General features: G+C 44.1%; 1 protein-coding gene across 1 annotated transcript; it reads right to left on the bottom strand.

Moving 5' to 3' along the window:
* Positions 1-10238: 10238 nt before the first annotated feature.
* On the bottom strand, positions 10239-17882 carry gdf6a (growth differentiation factor 6a). Its single transcript, XM_083990180.1, has 2 exons — positions 17379-17882; positions 10239-12817 (listed from the first exon to the last, which is right to left on the bottom strand). The coding sequence occupies exons 1-2, from the start codon at positions 17737-17739 to the stop codon at positions 11814-11816; spliced, it is 1365 nt and encodes a 454-aa protein (XP_083846306.1). The 5' UTR covers positions 17740-17882; the 3' UTR covers positions 10239-11813.
* Positions 17883-19442: the final 1560 nt, after the last annotated feature.

Below are 19442 nucleotides of genomic sequence, written 5' to 3' on the forward strand. Positions count from 1 at the left end.
AAAGGTGCATTTGTGGGACTCATCCCCTGATTTTCAACCAAAGCAAACAGGCTTGAGAACAAATCAACTCTGTTCTCTCAAACTCATTTTCTCAATTTCACCCTCACCCTCCCTGCACTAGCGAGATGTGCACAGGACACCCTGCTGGCTGCAGAGAGCATTGCCTCTGTGGGACAGATGAGGAGCAGGCTTTTGCCGATCAGCCTGGCTGGAAATCAGGAATGCCCTCCTTCTCCACCTCCTCCTCCTCTGCTACCTCCTCCTCCTCCTCCTTCCTCTCCTAATGGCTCATACCAAACTCACCAGGAGATCTGTGACCGCACCATCCTCAAACCATGAGAAGACTGCCACCAACTTCCCCAGAGGTGGAGGATTATGAGCACAAATGCTTTGCATCTGTGCTGTGCACTTTCTATCTGTGCATGCCAGAGTGCTATTTCTACATAAGCTAAATGTAATGGGAGGCGGACTCATGTCCCCAGAGGTTAAAGTCAAGCAGAGAGCGACAATGTTTTTGCCTTACAAACAGAAAGGGACAAGATAGTCAGAGTTTATTCATATTTAATACGACTACTGAATTTTTCATTCATAAACTATTGATTGCAGCCTGTAGGCCAAGAACCGCTGCGATTTGAAAGGCAGTCATAGGCAAGTTGAATGGAACTCTGTCATGAAACTGTATCCATCAATGCACATGCTTGTTAAGAGGTTTTATTAAAAAACGCTGAAAAGATGTTTCACTACTGTTCTGGTATTTTTATTATTTTATTTTTATGAGAACATAATTTTTTCCTCCCTTTCCGTTTTGTTTCTTTGCCTAAGTTTACATTCTCTTTACTACCCCTTCTCTTGAGTTCAGCTGGAAGTGCTCTGTTTTCTCCACAAGAATTTTATGACTCTCTAACAGAGTGTTGAGACACAAAACACTTAAGTGGTGCTGGAAAGGACTGCGGGACAGGACTGACAAACAGGGACACAAAGCCTTGGAGGAATGAGGAGGAGAGAGATGGAGACAGACAGGAAGAGAGAGAGAGTGCGTGCGTGTGTGTGTATAGCCAACATATTTCCGCGTGATGACCAAGCATTTCTGTTCGTTATTCAAAGTGATTTCCAAATCTCACAGGAAGCGTATTTGGCTTCCAGAGGACATATGGTGTTAAATGTACCTGCTCTGCCCAGTTCTGCTCCGATTTGATCTTGATGAGCTGCATCTCACATGCTTAATGGTTCACAGCAGCTCTGCAGCATCTGTTCAATGTCTGAGGGTGGATATGCATTTTTAGGGCCAATAAGTGCACAAGTGACAGGGGTGGATGGAATAGTTTGCCCCAGATTAATCAGATTCTGTGCAATAACCCTGCAATCCTAGAAGTCTGAAGAGAAACGCCGGATCTTTTAATTCAGACGTGCATTTTGTAGCCCTCTGAAGTATAGACAAAGAGGTAATTTGCAAAAGCATCTGGATCCGGTGGCGAAGCAGGCCGAGCAGCAAAAGCGCGTTCCCATCCACCGCCCCGCTCCTCCGAAACCCCCTCCACCCAGCCCCCTTTCCCCTCCAACCACCACCCTCGTCTGTTTATCATAGGATCTCCAACACACAATCAAACATGAAAGGATGAGTGCTCGCAAGAGCCTTTTTAGATTTTGTGGAAATGTGACATCTCTGGAAACATTTAGCCTGTCATAGCTGCTGCTGCTCTTCAAAGAGCGCCGAGAGGAATAGATTAATGTTGCTTCTGTAACAAACCTTCTTCCTGTCTGACCTCCTTTCCTACTAAACATGCTGGCTACCTATATCTACTGTAACCATACACAGAGATTACTGACTGTATAGTCATAAGGCAGCAGATCATTTTAAGATGTGCACTGTACGTGTATCGACATTGTACTGGCCATGATTTCAAGCTGATAAGGCATTTGTGCTTAATTTTTATATCTCAGAGTGTTTGCTTCTGTATCCCATTATGTAATCTAGATTTAAACTCATCTGTTTGTCTTTGAGTTATGCCGACTAAATGAAAAAGGCATGTGAACACATACCGCACAGCTGTACGTCATCATACCAGAGAGACCTGTATTCATCAGGGATGGCACTAACTGAGGTGAAGACATGTTGGCAGAAGCTACAAATGTTCCAACTCGAAACGGCGATCAATCAAAAGCTGAGCTGAGGACACAGTCGATGAGTACATAGCTAGCTGGTTGAATGACTGTACAGTCGATACGCTGGCTGCCTGGGAGTGAATAAATAGTTCACATAAGTGGTCCAGGTGAGGTAGGAAGGACATGTGGCTGTGTAGCTCCAGCTGACCTTTGACCTTTGTTGATCATTGTGGTTTGAAGCCACACACAGTAACCATAAATGTTGGTGGCAGCTTGAGGGAACTGGTTGAACTTGAGTATAACAAATACAACAAATGTGCGATTGCAGCCCAGTGTCTGTAGGTTTGTGAAACATTATGTGCAGAGCAGAGTCTGGAAATGTGTAGACAGTTGTGCAGACAGCAACAACTTTTGCTAAATTAGGGTGAGATGAGATGGAGAAAACAAAATACTTAGGTCCCAAACCTTCCTACCCCTGAGCCTGTGACCCTTATCCTTAGCCTTATTCACCTGAACAGAGTCCAGAGAGGTTCAACAGAGGACATGAGAGGCCAGGGATCAAAAAAGGCCTTAAGAGTCTGAGCTGTTTTCTCACACCTCTGCCTAACTCACTTTTCAACTCTGGGAATGCAAGTTATTTTTCAGCAGCAAAGGTTGTTGTTTTTTTGGACATAGTAAGTGTATTGTGGCATAAAACATAAAGCAGCGCTGAAGATGAAGGGAAGCCTGCAAATAGATGAAGGGAAGCCTGCAAATATACAAATTATGTTTATTTGCATACACAATTAAATGAGTTTGGTGAAGTCTGAGCAAAACTCCAGTCAAATTTAGGTCAGATGACTTGATAAATTCATCAGTTCTGAAGTGATCCCATTATAAAAAATTGGGGAAATTGATGTTGGAATCAAGGTGCAACTTTCTTGTAACTCCTCTATTTCTTCTATCAATTCTTTCAAACTTTTACACAGCCAACAGTGGTTTCTTGTCCTTGGATAACTCGATTTCATCCACCTCCTGTTGGACTGATGTCAGGATGCTACAATAACACAATCACCTCCACCACCATGAAGATGTCTTTCACAAAATGGCGAAACTGTCATTTCTTCAGAATCTGTCGATAATCTTACTTACATTTTTAAATGTTATGTCGTTCGTTAGCTTACTAACTTACGTAACTGGCGACGGCTAACACACTGCCAGCAGCAGATCACTGTGCTGACAAGGTTTCAGGTTTATTTCACCTGCCACGTGTCCCTTTACGCTGATAGGAATGATTCCTCTGGTTTATGGCAAATACAACCCTGGCTGTCTGAATTTGCAATGCAATGTTTGAAATATTCATTCTTGATATGTCTTGTAGGATACATGTTTAAAAAGCTTCACATGGACATGTTAACAAGTAACGCTGATTTTTAAGGTATGAAGAAGGATTGGAAGATTCCACTTAATTCCTCTACGATGTTTTACAGTATTTTTTTTTAATCAAGAGGCTGGTCAGTCAGAGGTCAGGTTAAAAGAAAAGTCAGACAGCAGAAACTAACCTGCACATGAAGTGTTTTACTATAAACAAACTACAAGAAAGAAAAGAGGGAGAGAGAGAAATAGAGAGACGGAGAGGGTCAGACAGAGGGAAAGGAATGCTGTTTACTCATTGCACTCATCCATAAGAGGGCTCCATCTCAACAGTCAGTTGGCCGGACGTTGCTTTGAGTTCAGCACCACATCCAGCCAACAACACCCCCTCTTCTCCTCCCCCAAACCCCCCCGACCCTAAACTGCCACCACTTTACCAACACAAAAAGATGCAGCACGGCACTTTCCTTTTCACCCTAGCATGCAAACCGCCCCCCCTTCCCCTCCTCTCTCCTCACCGCCTTCTACACACCCTACCCAACACACACACACACACACACACACTCACACACACACCCCTGGCCTCCCCCTTTCCCACCTTTGTATCAGTTGAAAGGCATATGGTTACTGCCATCCGATTCCCCCTGGCTGAAAGTGCCTTTCACTTTACCGCAGTTCACAAAGAGGTCAGACTACGGCAAACAGAAATATTGTGTGAGAGCTCACTTTTTTGTGCCAGAGCTAAGAGATGTGAGAGACACAAGAATAGCAGGGGGAGAGAGAGTCCCTGATAAAGTTACATCTGGTCAAACAAACCTCACTCCATTCCTCATGCCAGAGCGGGAGAATTTATGTTGCAGTGAATAAAGAGCAGTATTTGAGAGAATTGACAGAAACTAACCTCAGACATGGTCAGCTATACATCATTCATTCAACTCCACATCCATGCACTGAGTTTTTCAAGCCAGGTCGGATTTCCTAACGTAGTTCAAACAGCTGCAGACGAAAATTCATTGTTTGGAGCCGCAACAGTGGATGTTTCGGTAAAGTCAAACTGAGGCGAATTCAGGAATGAGAACGCGGGGGCGTCCTGTCTGAGGCGATCAGCAGCACAATGAGAAAATCAATTACCGGCGGCCAGGTAGGGCTGATAGGAGCGAGGTGTCAGAAATATCACAGTGGCCGGTGTGTGTAACACAATGAGGCGGTGTTTCAGTCACAAACCCCTAGGTCCTCTGGGCTATCTAGTCTCTCCAGCTCTCTTTGTGCTGCCCTGGTAAATGATTAATAATGAGTGTTCCTCTGTTGACCTTGTTTGTTAAAAGACTTGTACCTGACAACTTTCCACAGTTTGTGCACGAAAGGAAAACTATTTCTAACACAGACAGGGACCTACTCCTATTTCAGAACGTCTCCCTGTGCCACTTAAACGACTCATAAAATAAGTTGAGCTCTTTGAAGCTTTGCGAATGCTACCCCAGTGTCCCTATTGTTAACCTTAATAATTGTAGCCATGAGTTGCAGGGTAAATTTTCAGTCTGCAGCCCTGTAATTAGACTGCCATTCAGGCACCAATTTATGACCAATATTTTTCTTGGCATAAAAGCTACTGAGCTAAAGATTTGATTTCCAAACGGGAACTCTGGGGAACCACACCAAAACAGCCTCTGGAAAGAAACCGCACAGCCAAAGAGTCTTCAGCACTTCAAACACTTCAGCGCGAGCTAAAAGAGATTAATTCTGAAAAGCTAACTGCTGTTTACTTTGCCCTTTATGATGGTTCCTTTTAGTAGGATAACATTTGGTGAGAAAGTGTCAGACTTGGTTTTATTCGAGGCCTGCTGCTTCCCCGCAGACCAGGGACTCTTCGAGGAGGTCTTCCCCCAGCAACCTCCCTCCCAACCCTCCCTTGGGGAACAGACTGACGACCGGCCTGGAAGTGTGCCTTGTTCCACGGGGCCATCAAACATTTATTCCGCTCATACGCTGCTGCCAACAAACAGGCTCACTCACAGCCTTGGGCACTGCAAGTGAGCTGGGTGAGGAGGCAGAGGGGGTGTGGGGGGATGGCATGTCAGACTCACAGTTATGACAGTCATATAAAAGATAATGCAGTGAATTTATATGCATTTCTGTTTCACCGTGTGTAAACACAAGCAAGTGTGTGCGTTTTGTGTATTAGGGAATGCGGTGGTGAGGGAAGCGGGGGGACAGGGGGGGTTACCCCTGAATGGAAGACTGCCTCGCACCATAAATCTGTCCCTCATTGGGAAGACAAAATGAAAATGGCCCCGTCATAAAACATCTGTAATGGCTCCATCCACCACCAACACATAATGGGGCAATTACCAAGAAGGGGGCTGGGACAGCATGAAGCCTTTAGCTCTCTTTGGTACACCACACAATGCTTTGGTGTATGCGTTTGTGTCGCATATGCATATGTCTGTGCATATGCATATGTATATGTTTATCCCTCTTTCCAGCTTCCAGAGATCCAACATGTTAAGAAACATCCACCTTTACCTGTTCACTGACCTGACAGGGCACCGTTCCCCAAGAGAGCGTCCTGTCCTGTCCATGCTGCGTGGTGACAGACTGGTACATCTAATCTAATCCAAAATTGCATTATTGATGCCTGATCTTTTGCACGGCTCGGTCCGGGCCCAGCGTCTTCCACACCTCGTAATCAAGCATAATTGAGGTTAACTGTACGGCACGGCTGAAACGCTAGACAGGTAAGCCGCAGCCTCTCATGATTAATGTAGTGTGTTAGTGTTCTGGGCTCTGACCTTTTGAGATAGGCCAGGCACCATTTTTAAGTGAAAGCTCTGCCTCTGCCGAGTTGTGGAGTTGTCCATCAAGTCCTCTTGCACCCCGCCACCCTCCTCCTTCCACCTTCTACCCCACCATCACCCCCCTCTCCTAAAGTCAGATCCTTGTCTTGCTGCCTCATTGCCCCTGACCCATGTTTGTTTGCCTACATGTCTCGTTTTACAATGCAGCACCAAAAACTCTTTTTTTACCACCCAAGTCCCTTTTGAATCTGGGTATGTCTTATGTAGAGGAGTGAAAAAGCTAATGGACATTGATTGAGCATGGATCTGGAGGGAAGGAATTGTGCCACTGACTCTGAGATTCTGGGTGTTTGTCTGTTTTAAAACCGTAAAATTTATTCCAGGCTATTCAAGACATGCTTTTCTACTCCATTCCTGTCCTTTCCTTTGACATTGTGAGTCATAACACACATTTTAGGCCTAATTTGCCCTCCGCCGGCCCAAGTGTCCCGCATAGTGAATGCCATTGTCCAGCCGCTATTGGTCAATGACCCTCCCTCTCCTCTCCACAAGCCTCTGTGGATGTGAATTGGAAGCAGGGTCACGTCCTCGCCTTGCTCCCAAACATAAGCATTGTCACAGTTAACTGAGTAAATTTACTTTGGACTCGAGCTCATTCAGACCCTCGCACGAGCACACAGATACACTCAACAAGAGAGAAAAAAGATGGACTGCGAGCATACAAAAAAAAGACAATCTTCCTTTCTGCAGTGATTTGCAGGAGAATCTGAAGGTGTGCTTGTTAGTCGGAGATGGCGAGGACTCGGGTCACCATCTGTAACATAGACCAGGGGCAGTAAATGGATGAGGAGGGGTGAAAGGGCACCCTTAGACATTCCTTTAGAAAATAAACAGAAGAAAAATGGGCTTCTCTGGACAGGTATTCGAAGTTGGCTTTAGTTTTTTGATGTTTCCTGAGTCTTTTTTTTTTTTTTGAGATAAAACCCATGAATGATTTTCCCTCCGGCAAAGCACGCAAAGATGAGAGCTTCTAACATGGATGAAATCAGCCACGTTGGCTTCATCCTCATGTTTCAAAAGCACAGTTGGGAGTGAGTTTAATGCAATTAGCAGGTTATCTGTGGCGAAGTGGAGGTGTCTGCTGTCCTCCTGTTACCGTATGGTCTGACAGGAGGCAGGGATGTGCCCTCAGTAAGGCCACGGAGGAAGAAGCAGAGGAAAAAGGACAGGCAGATGCCCCCTTAGAAGAAAACACCCAGCTCTTTTGTTACACTACGGCTTCTCTGTCTGGGGTTTATTATCTGTCCCTGCTTTGACAACACGACCAAGGGCCACCGCCGTTTTTCTTACAGTTTTGCTTCTCATTTGCCAAAGTTATTTCAAAACCTTTTACAAAACATGTTTTTGTTTCGTTGCAAAAGGACTTAAGGAAAATGAATCCCAGGGGCGAAAAAGAAGAAAAAACGAAAAAGAAAAGTAGTGACCTCTGGCATTAAGGCACAAGCAAGTGTATTTAATGTTTGGGGCCGCCCCTGCCTTTGTGTTGAAGCCAGTGGTTCAATGAAAGGCAGCAGTAGGGGTCACTTCAGGCATCTGCTGTTCTCCTGCACCACTCATCTGTCCATCTGTGTATGCTGCTGCCCTTCTGTCCACTGATACACATTCACAGACGCACATGCATGTAAAAAATATACACACTTCCAATAATGCAAATGCAAATGCTCATATACTGTGGAGTCTGGAGTGGAGTGTTTATCGTGCGTCTGTTTAGTTCAGAGAAGCACCTCCTTGCCCTGGCCTGTGTTCTTGGCTGGAGGAAGGTGTCAAGCTTTATTGGAGAGGGAAACTACAGTATCTGCAAAGCACAGTGGTGGGAACTGGAAGTAACCAGAGAAGGAGGGACCCCTCTAGAGGCAGAATAATATCTGTGAGCAGAGAAACAGTCAGTGACAAATAAATAATAATTTGCTTGCTGGAATTTATCAGTAGCAGCTTAAAAGTCAGGCTTTGGCAGCGACCGAGCTCCTCTTTTCTCTCCCCCCATCTCTTCATTTAAATTGCATTTCTCCAACAAATGAAAGCACAAGATCTAAGTCCTCACTATAAATTTTCTAATCTAACAAATTTCTTCTTGCTCAGAGGTCCTCGCTGCCTGAGAGATCAGTGAGAGTTATGTCCTTCCAGTCACTGATGAGGACATCACTGATAAAAGAGAGGTTGAGTATGAAGAACATCTATGTCTCTATCCAAGCCAAGATGTGTTTTTTTTTCTTTTTTCTTTTTTTTTTATCTTACAGACACTCCTGGGCTTTCCATTCAAAGCAACACCTAGTAGATCTTCACTTGTGCAGCCTTGCAGAGCTGAAGAGGAGCGTCCACGCACAGATGTGGGGTGTCAGGACTATTTGTGTTATACATTCTCCACATTTCTGATGAAAAGGGCCCATCTCTTTGCCATTTTCAGTTCGCTTAGACTAATATATTAGGAGCAAGTTTCAAATAAACACAGCTCTTTTTTTTTTCCCCGGGCTCTGTCTGCCTCGGTGTGCAGCGGAGGGACAATAAGGCGGTTGTGATGAAGAACTTTATTAGAACATTTAACTTGAGAGTGAGGGATTGAAGCGGGTAAACAAAGCATTCCTTTCCCTTTCATCACCATTTAACTGTTCCCCCTAACATTCAGCCTCACCTCCAGGCCAGTGCCCACCAGACCGGGGGGAGCTTGTCAAATAAATATAAATCAAAAAAAAGGTAAAGCTTTATCTCACAAGTTGCTGTACAGTTGCTTTCCTAATCCAGAATCAGCTGCACAAGCCCTCGTCTCTGGAAAAAAAAGAGAGAGAGAGAGCTGTGGTGGAGCGTGTAGTATCTCCCAAAGTGCACTTGTGAGGGAGGGAGGGAGGGAGGGAAGGAGGGAGGAGGGCCTGCAGTCGCACCCCGGCGATGGTGTCCCAGACATATAGCCTAGAGGGCCATTTGGTTATACTCAAGGGAATGGTTGTTGTGTCAGTCATTTGCAGCGACTGCTAAAGAGTGCACTTAGCATCCTCTGTTTCCCCCTTGCAAACATGTGGGGAGTGACATGATACTGTACAAGAGCCTGGACAACATATAACATTTCAAAGCAATTTCCTAATTGTTTCCAGGCCAAGGTCGATAGCCTATATGGAAGCAATCCCTTCTTTCAAACCTCTTTTTTTCCTCCCCTCATCTCCAGATTGGGAAACATTAAAGTGTTAAGTAAACTTGACCCAGGCGGGGCTACTTCATTGGGAAATAGCTGGGGTCTGTACATTCAGTGCCATATCAGTGACAGTCAGTCAGTGGATTTCCTTCTACGTGGATGGTCACCATATGTTTATATGGCTTTTTTGTGGTGCAATCCTGCAGCCAGTCGCTGAATGGTGAGATTTGTTGGCTATGATGAGAGATTGTTTACAAAGGGGGGAGAACAGATTAACTAGCATACCTGAAGGCAAAGGTATATGTGCTTCATATGCACTGTATACATCTTATTGGCAGAGTTGATTTTGATTTACAGAGAGAGAAAAAAGCTTTGAGCTTGGAACGTCATGATAACTACAGTGGCCTAGATCTGTCAAAAATACTTACAATACCTCAATGTTTTTTATTCCGCATCATGTTAATCAAAGACACTGGTGTGATTTAATCAGTCTTGATCAATGTGATAGAAGGAAATATCACAATTATGAGAAGATTTGCAAGCTTGAAATTCACACTATAGAAACCTATTCAAATTTCCATACATTTAAAAATTCCATACATTTTTAATTGTATAAATCCATGAATGACAACAAATTAACAAAGGCCTTCTCATTGCAGTCATAAGGAAAACCACACAATGTTCCCATGAGATTGCTGTGCTTGTTTGTTTTAGGGGTGGGGGGTCAAGGCTTCATCTTCAACCACGTGAAAATGAATGACATGAATGGAAACAAGGTGGAATTACGGTAATAATCAGAAGTACCAGGCTGGCGGACTTTGTTTTCAGTTTTATTTGTACAGTAATGGTGTGGAATATTATCCAGTAATATATGTATATAAATGATTTTATATATCATTGTAAAAGCTCTTTACACTCTAACTGAATGCACCTCAAAACTCAGATCCTATATGCAATTATGAGGTAGACATTAATAATGGTATTTTCCACCCTCTGCAAAAAAAAAAAAAAAAAGTCGAATACACCTTAAATTACTCTTATCAATGTAAGAAATATATGATTATCATGAAACTCTGTACATCACAAATAATAAAATAATTATAGAATAGAAATTATACCGATTTGAGTGCATTTTGCATATTTACAAAGAAATGCCGTTTTCTCATTTCTTCATTCGTTGCACTTTGTAAAGTTTTCGACTGTACAAATATTTACAGCTCAAAAAAGAAAAAAAATGAACAGCAGTGCATTCAAAGCTAATGTGCATTTAAATATCGTCTCGTTTGCGAGTCTTTTCTTTATCTTTTCGTCGTCAAAGAGGACAAACTTTCTCGCTGACCGCGTGTCCTTGGCGCAGTCAGTTGTGGAAGTGCATTTCGTAAAGATGCAGAATTTTGAGCAAAAAGTTCGCCTCAGTAATGTGTGCTTTCTATTTTTTTTCTTTTTGTCTTTTTTTCTTCTTTTTATGTTTTTCTTTTTTACAACAGGGCCCCACTCTGGCACAACACAAGTCTGGTTTTGTGTCCTTCTCCGTCCGCAAAGGCGTATGACGCATCTCCCAGCGCCTGTCAACCGGTCTCCAGTAAGGCCAAAAAAAAAAAAAAAAATCTCTTGAAGGCATCACCACCACCATCCTCTCTCCTCTCATCAGACCAGTGTGTTTGTGTCTGTGTGCGTGTGTGTGTGTTTGGTAGATTAGACATTCACCCTCTCTATCCCTCTCTATTTATGTATCATTTAACTTTTTTTATTGTTTTTTTGAATTTTTTTTTTAATCATTTATTTATTTATATTTGGAAGGAAAAAAACAGGCACTTGCTCGGGCCTGTAATGACTTCAGCTGGACAGTGGCAATTACAGCCTGGATGCACATACCCAAAAGAATCCGGCCTGGCAGGATCACACGGCAGAGTTGCAACAAAGCGCTAACAGGCAAAGCCCACTGTCCTCTGGCCTCGGCACGAACAGGTGCACAGTTTGGACTCAATAGGCTCCCATCTCGCCTTCAGCCAGAGCGAGCGCGCGCGCGCGCACACACACACACACCGTGTTCCCAATCCTTGTGCCATATGGACGCGGTCTCACTCCGCGAAACAAAAGCCTGTTTGATGAGTGATAACTTGTTGCTTGGTTGGGAATGCATGTGCGTAACACTTTAAGGCAGAGAGTGTAAATTAATGTGACTGTACTGAAGTCTGAATAAATAGCAGATACCGCCTCTTGTGTGCATCCCTTTTGAATAAAGACTCGTGCGTCATGCGTCAAAAGCATTTCAGACCTGTGAGGACTTTATATCTTCAACCTGGGACCCATCAAGACATATCTTTGATTTTGTCTGTCTCTTAAAGTTTTTTTTTTTTCTGTAACAACAATGGCCGCTACCTGCACCCACACTGCTCCACCACCATGTCCTCGTACTGTTTGTACACCACGTTATTGCCCGAGTCTATGTACAGGATGCTGATGGGGCTGAGTTTGGTGGGCACGCAGCAGCTGGGCGGGGTGCTGTTGGGGTCCATGGAGTTCATGAGCGTCTGTATGATGGCGTGGTTGGTCGGCTCGAGGTGCGACCGCAGGGGGAAGTCGCACACCCCCTCGCAGTGGTACGCCTCGTAATCCAGGGGCGCGATGATCCAGTCGTCCCAGCCCAGCTCTTTGAAATTTACGTGCAGCGCCTTTTTGCTGCACCTGGATTTCGATTTCTTCCCGTGCCTCTTTCCGTGCCGGTTGCTCAGCGCGGTCCTCCGCCGGCGCCGCGGCCCGGTCTCTCCTCCTCCCCCCCGGCCCCGACCCCCCCGCAGCGACACCGCCGCCTCCTCCTCTGCAGCTTTCACCACCGCAGCAGACGCTTCCTCTTTCTCGCCGACCGACCTCCGCGACTTGATCTTCTCCTTCATCTCGTTGAACAGGTTCTCCCTCTTCTTGGAGCGGGTGTAGGCCACCAGGATGGCCTTCTCCTGCTGGGACCGGCCGCTCCGGTCCAGCCCCAGCTGCCTCAGGTCCACCTCGGTGTCTGATTTGCCAAGAGTGACCCTGAGCTGGAAGCAGAGCTGGCTCCCCTGCTGGAAATGATGTTGATGATGATGATGAGGGTGGTGATAATGATGCTGATGTGCTTTAAACATTTCCCACACGTCCAAAACCTCCCAGCCGGCTTTAGTGGAGTCCAGCGGGTCCAGTGACCTGGAGTCCAGCAGCCTGTCCGAGCGGCAGGGGTAGAGCTGGATGTCGTAGAGGCCCGTCGTCTGCAGGGAAGTCTGCAGATCCCCGGGCGCTCTCCTGAATATCCTTAATTCCGCCCCGACCAGCTCCTCTTTGTCTGAAAGGGTTGAGACATCAAACAGATACTTTTGTCTTCGCAGAGGAGAGTGCAAAAGATCGTCTGCAAGGATAAAAGAAGAAAATAATTGCAGTCAGATTCACTTAGGGTGTACAGTGTTCAGAGGGATGGAGGGAGGGAGGGGGACTCACATTCTCCCACAGAGTCCCACACACCCACACCCCCACCGACACACACACACATACACACACACTATTACCACCACCCCCACCCCCCCTCTCTCTCTTGTTTTTCAAATGTCCACCCTAAACCTGCCTGAAACAAACTAACAACTTCTCAGTTTGGACAGGGATATATATATTTAAAAAAAAAACTCACATTTCACACCACGCTTGTTGTTACTGGCACTTAGTCGCTTCTATCACCTCAGTCCATCATGCATTACAAACTACCCATAAACCCACTTTCCTCTGGCTGTCTGTGATGTGATCACACAAGCCGACACATTATTACACTCCTGATAATAAAATCTTGTGCATCTTCAGTGATGCTGAAGGTTAAACGAGGGTTCAGTTTACAGTTGTGTCTACTATAAGGCCTCCTCCTCCTGAAAACTGCTGCTCCTCAACTTTCTTCATTTCATTTCCTGAAAATTTTGTTTGAAATCATATTAAGATGCAAAGCAAACAAACGTCATGTCATATGCAGGAAGTATAGAAACTCGCTTGTTCCATTACATAATCGCATATTTCTTTCTTCCTTTTTTTTATTTTTTTAAATCATCTGTCATGTGAGTCAAAATTTTCTTCTTTTTGACATATGCAGCAACAACAATCCAATAAAATCTGGCGATGTTTTAATTCCACGCCACTTTTAATCAAATCCACTGAGTCTTAATGAAAATATTTCTGCTTTCATTTTACTTGATGACAGATTGATTATTAATTTCCACCACTTTGGCAGGGTGGAAGTCGTCTTTTCCTTTTTTTTTTTTTGTTGCAGCTTCACAAAGTCTTAAATCTACGCAGCAGCAGCAGTCACAAATGAGTGGTTCGTTTTCTTTTTCTCAGACCTCTTGCAGAGTAGTAAAGCAAAGAAAGAGAGGAGAGAAAAAAAACAAGGGGCCTAGTGATGTGAAGGCCCCTGGGTGCTGCCCAGACACAACGGACCAAAGGCGACATACTGTACACTCAACGGAACAATACACAATTAATGCATTATTCCCGGCTGGAGACCCAGGAGGCCTGCAAACATTTCATCAAGGCGAAGCAAATGAGACTGGAATATAACACAGAGATGATGCGTCAGGCAGATAGAAATACCAGACTGTAACTATCAGCTTTTTTTCATTTTTTTTTCATCGTGTAGCCTATTTTCTGCCCTTCTTAAAAACCATGCTTATCATAATGTTATCACGAAGATCAGGCTGCAGTTCACAGTGTTTAAACCCATGGATAGAGTTTGGTTTTCATCCGTTTTTATCATTATTTCCGATTTAAAAAAAGATATTTTTTTGAACAAAAGATATTCTTTCTTCTGCAAACAGAGTTGACTTTTTCTCTTATTTCCTGCGGTTTTCCCCTTTTCCCTTTTTTTTTGACATTTTCCCAAAACGAGCGTCAGTAGTCTGAGTTTAACAAGAAAAGCCTACAGTTAGTTCAAGAAAACAAGTTGGAAACCAAAGCAATCTTTTTTTTAATGTACCCCATTTGGTGTAAACAATAAATGTGGTTTAATCCTCAAAGATGAATTTAATTGCATGTTGTGATGATTTGTGGTTCGTAAAAATAAATAAATAAAGGCTCATCGCCACTGTGGATTTTTGATAATTTCTGAACTTTCTTTTTCTTTTCTTTTTTTTTTTTTTTACTGCTAATAAAAGTGCCATGTCTCCGTCTACACGTCCCTGTGATATCATTTGTAAAACTTGCTCCAAAGAGACATTTGAGTCCAGTTGTCAGTTTCCCTCCGTGAACCCTGCCGAGTCAAACAGTAAAAGCAGATTGAAACCTTGTGCTCGTTTCAGCGACTCTGCGCGTATGGTCCACATTAGGTTTCTGTTTTTTATAAGACCTCAAACAAATCGAATACAAGTTCACCAAATAATTAACAGTTCTCAATCCCCATCTTCCTCATTAAAGCACTTCCCCTCTTATATTTCATCTCATCCTGCCAACGACAACATTCCCCCCTTTACGTGCGCCTGCATGGACCGAGCAGACTGTGGATATTACTGAGAGATAATATTCGTGTTGACAGTTAAAAATGCACAAAGCTTTCTTAATTTCATTATTATGTAAAAAGCTATATTTTTCCATTACGCTAAGGTGCTTGACAGTGGAGAAGTTGGGGAGAAAGCGGTAAGTTTTTTTGTTTTCCAAATAATTGCTGTGTTAAAGCAGCATCCTGTGCACTTTGGTTTGACCTTGTTGGTTGTATCTCGAACGCATAACATGTTTTTGTCATCTATGCCTCTGTTTAGAGAGAGAGAGAGAGAGAGAGAGAGAGAGAGAGAGAGAGAGAGAGAGAGAGAGAGAGGGGGGGTGTGGAAGAGGGTGAGAGAGACAGGGAGAGGGAGAGGGAGAGAAAGAGAGAGAGGCCGGGCTGCACCATCTGCGCTTTAATGAGTTACCCCTAGTGCCAAAAGTAATTTTCAGATTCGGGTTATTATTTTCTGATCTTGCCTTTTCTGACCTCCAGGAAACACCCCGCCTGCTTTTATAAGCAAAATCCATTTACCTACAAAAGTGTGAACGCCAAAGAAGCCGTAGATCACGGAGGTGCACTCAGTAAAACCTGTCTCCGCATGGATGAACAAACGCGTAAAAGACGCGAAACCTGTTACTTTGCGCGTCAAACGCTGCTCCGCTGAGTGCGTTTCTGCCCTGACGGAGACGATTTAAATCACCGCGAGGTTACTGAGCCGAGGTTCATCCTGCAGGTTAATGCAATGCAACACTTACGGGATGCTGGGAGGAATCCCAAAAGCAACCAAAGGCGCTTGAGCCGAGACAACGAGAAGAAGGGGAAAAATAATAATTTTCCATAATTAAAGTGGCGGTCGCAAAGGGAGGTTCCGCAGTAAAAAAAAAAAAATACGAGCCACTTCACAGCAGAGGAAGTGCTCTTTCTCTTTTTCCTTTTTTTCCCCTCCCTCGTCGTTTTTTGGTGATGTGCCCATCGTGGCCGAGCTGGGTCATTATGGGAGAATAGACAGTGTTTGATATGTTATGACATGAACACTCAATTAGATCACCGAGTTCAAATACTCCAATCAGCCGTTCGATGCCAAGCAGCTCTCAGAGGGTCCAGCTCGGGGTCAGAGCCAGTGACACATCACATCAAAATCATAGAGAGAGTGAGGCGTTTTTCCTATCAAATCACTTCCCACTGCAAGAAGTAGAGCCACACTGATGAAGCACTCAGTTTTGTATTCACTTTCTAAAAAATCTGTTTTTGTCTGCAAGGGGGCAAATGTGAGAGTGTCACACATAGGGGGGGGGACGTGCCAAATATATATAACTGTACTTTTTGTTTTGAAATTTCAATATTTAAATTTAAGTAGCCTATTGGAAAAGTTGAGGTGCAGTGGAAATAAGTGAAACTACACCTCACAGCATCCTTGAATATTAATAACAGCAGGTTTGAACCAGCCGACTCTGGACTCCACAGCTCATCACGATGGACATTTTTTGCAGCGCGCACTCTGCGTCCCAGAGCTGAGGCTCGGAGTGTTTGAGACAGGAGGGAACGCAAACAAAGATAGCTTTTATTTCTCCTGCAAAGATTAACTCGGCTTATGTCCCCTTGTGTGTGTTGGATGTGTTTGTGTTTATCAGAGTGTGTTTGTCCTCGCAGGCCGGTCAAATCACTTAGTTACACATGTTAACTGACCCAAACACCTGCTTCTCACACCGACCAGCTCTGCCCCCATGGCCCCCCAGCTCCCTTTGTCAGCACAAGTTGGGCCATACCCGGGCACCATGATGGCAACAGATTGCACTGTTTTTTTTAAACAAGTGTAGGATTAAAGACTCAGTTTATACATTTAAATATGATATGGCCTCGTGTGTCAGTGTTTGAGTTTGGAGACCAACGAAAAATCGAAAATGAAACAGGCAGCAACAACCTGCTTTAATATCCTGACTAAAAACAAAAAAAAAAAAACTTTCCTCCCTATTCACGTGGAGCTTGGGAGCGGAATAGTTTTGCTGCAGCCTGCACTGACAGTGATTTACAGCCTTCATTTAGAGAACGCCTCAATTAGTGTTTTACTGTCGTGTTACCCAGAGGTTAATTTAAGTGCAATATAACTTAATATTCGGAAAAAATTACACCTTTCGGCAAAAGAGATCCTAATGAAACTTAGACCAGTGCTCACAAGCTTCCGAAATGTTCCTCTTAACATTAATGCCTGAGGTTTATTGATATTTTGTGCTCGTTAAGGCGCGTTTTCACATTCCTTTTGCCTGATTTTAAAACGTGCGTAAAAGTAGCCGCAGTCAGCCTGTTGCTCTGTAGTTTAGTTTTTTTTTATGGGTTAGAACCGGTTGTTTTTGGACCATATTTTAACAGGCAGAGTCTAAGAGGAGAATGCTGGAGCAGTCATTTGAGGAAGAAAAAAAAAACTGTTGTGCCATAGAAGCAGCGGACTGAAACCAACCTGTCCCTCTGTCCACAAAACTTGTGATGGTGTTGGCAGATTTCGAGGAGCGGAAAAAGCTTGCGTTTAGTCCGAGCTTCTCTGCAGCCGAGTATGTCCTGTATATGGAGAGCATGTATTCATGCGGCACAATAGAGTCCCGTAGGTCTTCTTTGTGATGGCCCGCGACAGGATGCGAGGACGCGAAGATGTCTTTAAAGAATTTGGATGACCTCTGTCCGTCTCGATGAGAGATCCCGGCTCCCCTGTTCCTCCTCGGCGCAGAGGGAGAGATGATAGCAGCAGACTGGAAACACGGTATATTCCCAAGGAAAACAAGGAGCAGGCCCAGAGATAGCGTTACCACTCGAGATGCGTCCATGGCTGGAAGAGTAACCGAGAGATGTTGAGAAACTCTTTTCTTTTTTTCTTTTTTTTTTGTACCCCGCTCAGTGAAGTTGGATTCAGGCGGTGGGAGGTGGGAGCCGCGCCGGAGCCGGAGATGGTGTGTGCGCGTGAAGGTCGGAGAGCTGCTACTTTTGCGCTCTCTGGTCGCACCAGAAGAAGTGCGTTTTGCGCTCTGGACTCCACACAAGAGCGGAGACTGTTGGGCCGAGAGAAACACGCCCACATGGTCGCTCAGTGCACGGCTTCCCAAACAATTTCATGTCACAGACCTGCAAACAGACGAGCACTAGAGCCAGAGGGTTGCCGCGAGATAAAGACACGGGAGTCCTTGTGGGAAAGTTTGGTGTTGGTGTTGTTGTTGTTGTTGTTGGTTTAGCGGCCAGTCGCTGATCTGTCACTGTCCACAGAAGAACAGTCATTTACCTCAGTTTGGGCTATTTGTCCAGTTTATTTGTGATGATTTAGTGAAGAACTTTACAATGGAATGAAGCTTATTGTCAGTCTCGCTACGCTTTCAATGATTTATAGAAGAAACTGAACACAGTTGCAGTTCTTATCAACGGCATTGACAGCCCTGGAATCTCCCAAGGACACTTCAGATCAGATTAGATGAGATTTTACGCACAGATAAACTCAATACACACGCTGCTCATAAAGTTGTGACATTTGTTTTAAGAAACATAATGAATTTTGAAACGTTAGTGGAGGATTTAATGAATTACATAAACGAATGATACAAAAGGAAAAAAAAGAAAAATCAAACTACGCTTCTGTGGTTGACAGTGGTGAGTGGATGATACTTGTGTTCATTGGTGAAGAAGAGAGGATAAACCTGTTAAAATTAGATGAGGGGAGAGATGTCGTGTTCAAAACAAACCCCCAGACCCCAAATATTTAGTCTGGAGTTTGGTGTCTAATGCATTTTGAATAATACTAGTGACCTCTAGTGGCCACTAGTGTTTGTTACAACGCGATGTTTGACAAAATGCTGCTTTTAATGCCATCTGGGAAAATCTGGCTTCGTGTCCATATTTATTTAAAAGCTTCAGCTGTGCGATGTGTAACCCAGAGCTCCCACATTCAAATGGTTTAAACCTTGACTATTACAAGGAGGAGGGTGTGTTACTAAACCTGCCATATCAAAGAAACTCTGTAACTCATAAGGTTGTTTGTCATTACAGGCAACGTGGTGCAGATTTATTTAATTTGCTGTTTTTTACCAGAACAGATTGTTTGTTTTCACAAACTGACTGACTCATTGTTTCATTATAAGGACTATGTTTTGAATCAAGGCTCATGATAACAATGCACATGACCGGACAAATAAAGGTCACTGTCATTTCAGAGGGAAATAAGAATTAAGAATAAATAGGTCTAGTGATTAGATGGTCAGATTTCATGTATATTGGCGACTCTGATTACTGCCGTAGGCCTAACTGAGCCTGTTTGATGTGATATAAACTTGGTAGCCTAACTTAAGTTGGATAATTAACCATATACAGAATCTGAACTGTGTTGTAGGTAGCCTACTGCTGTGTCTCAGGTCAGAGTGAAGGGATTTTAAATGTCAGTGCCCGTGGGTCTGTTGACCTGCGGTGCACCGTGTGGCAGTGTGTTATTCCTCCAGCAGAGGGCGACACGCTGCTGCTCATGGCATAAGCCACATGCAAATGTTTG

Source organism: Trachurus trachurus (assembly GCF_905171665.1).
Source record: "Trachurus trachurus genome assembly, chromosome: 16".
NCBI lineage: Eukaryota > Metazoa > Chordata > Actinopteri > Carangiformes > Carangidae > Trachurus > Trachurus trachurus.

Bases quoted from the DNA above. Each gene is read 5' to 3' on its own strand.
- gdf6a (XM_083990180.1), bottom strand. From the start codon at position 17,739: ATGGACGCATCTCGAGTGGTAACGCTATCTCTGGGCCTGCTCCTTGTT. The intron at 12,818-17,378 runs GTTGGTTTCAGT...TTATCCTTGCAG, and splicing joins TTTTGTGGACAGAGGGACAG to ACGATCTTTTGCACTCTCCT.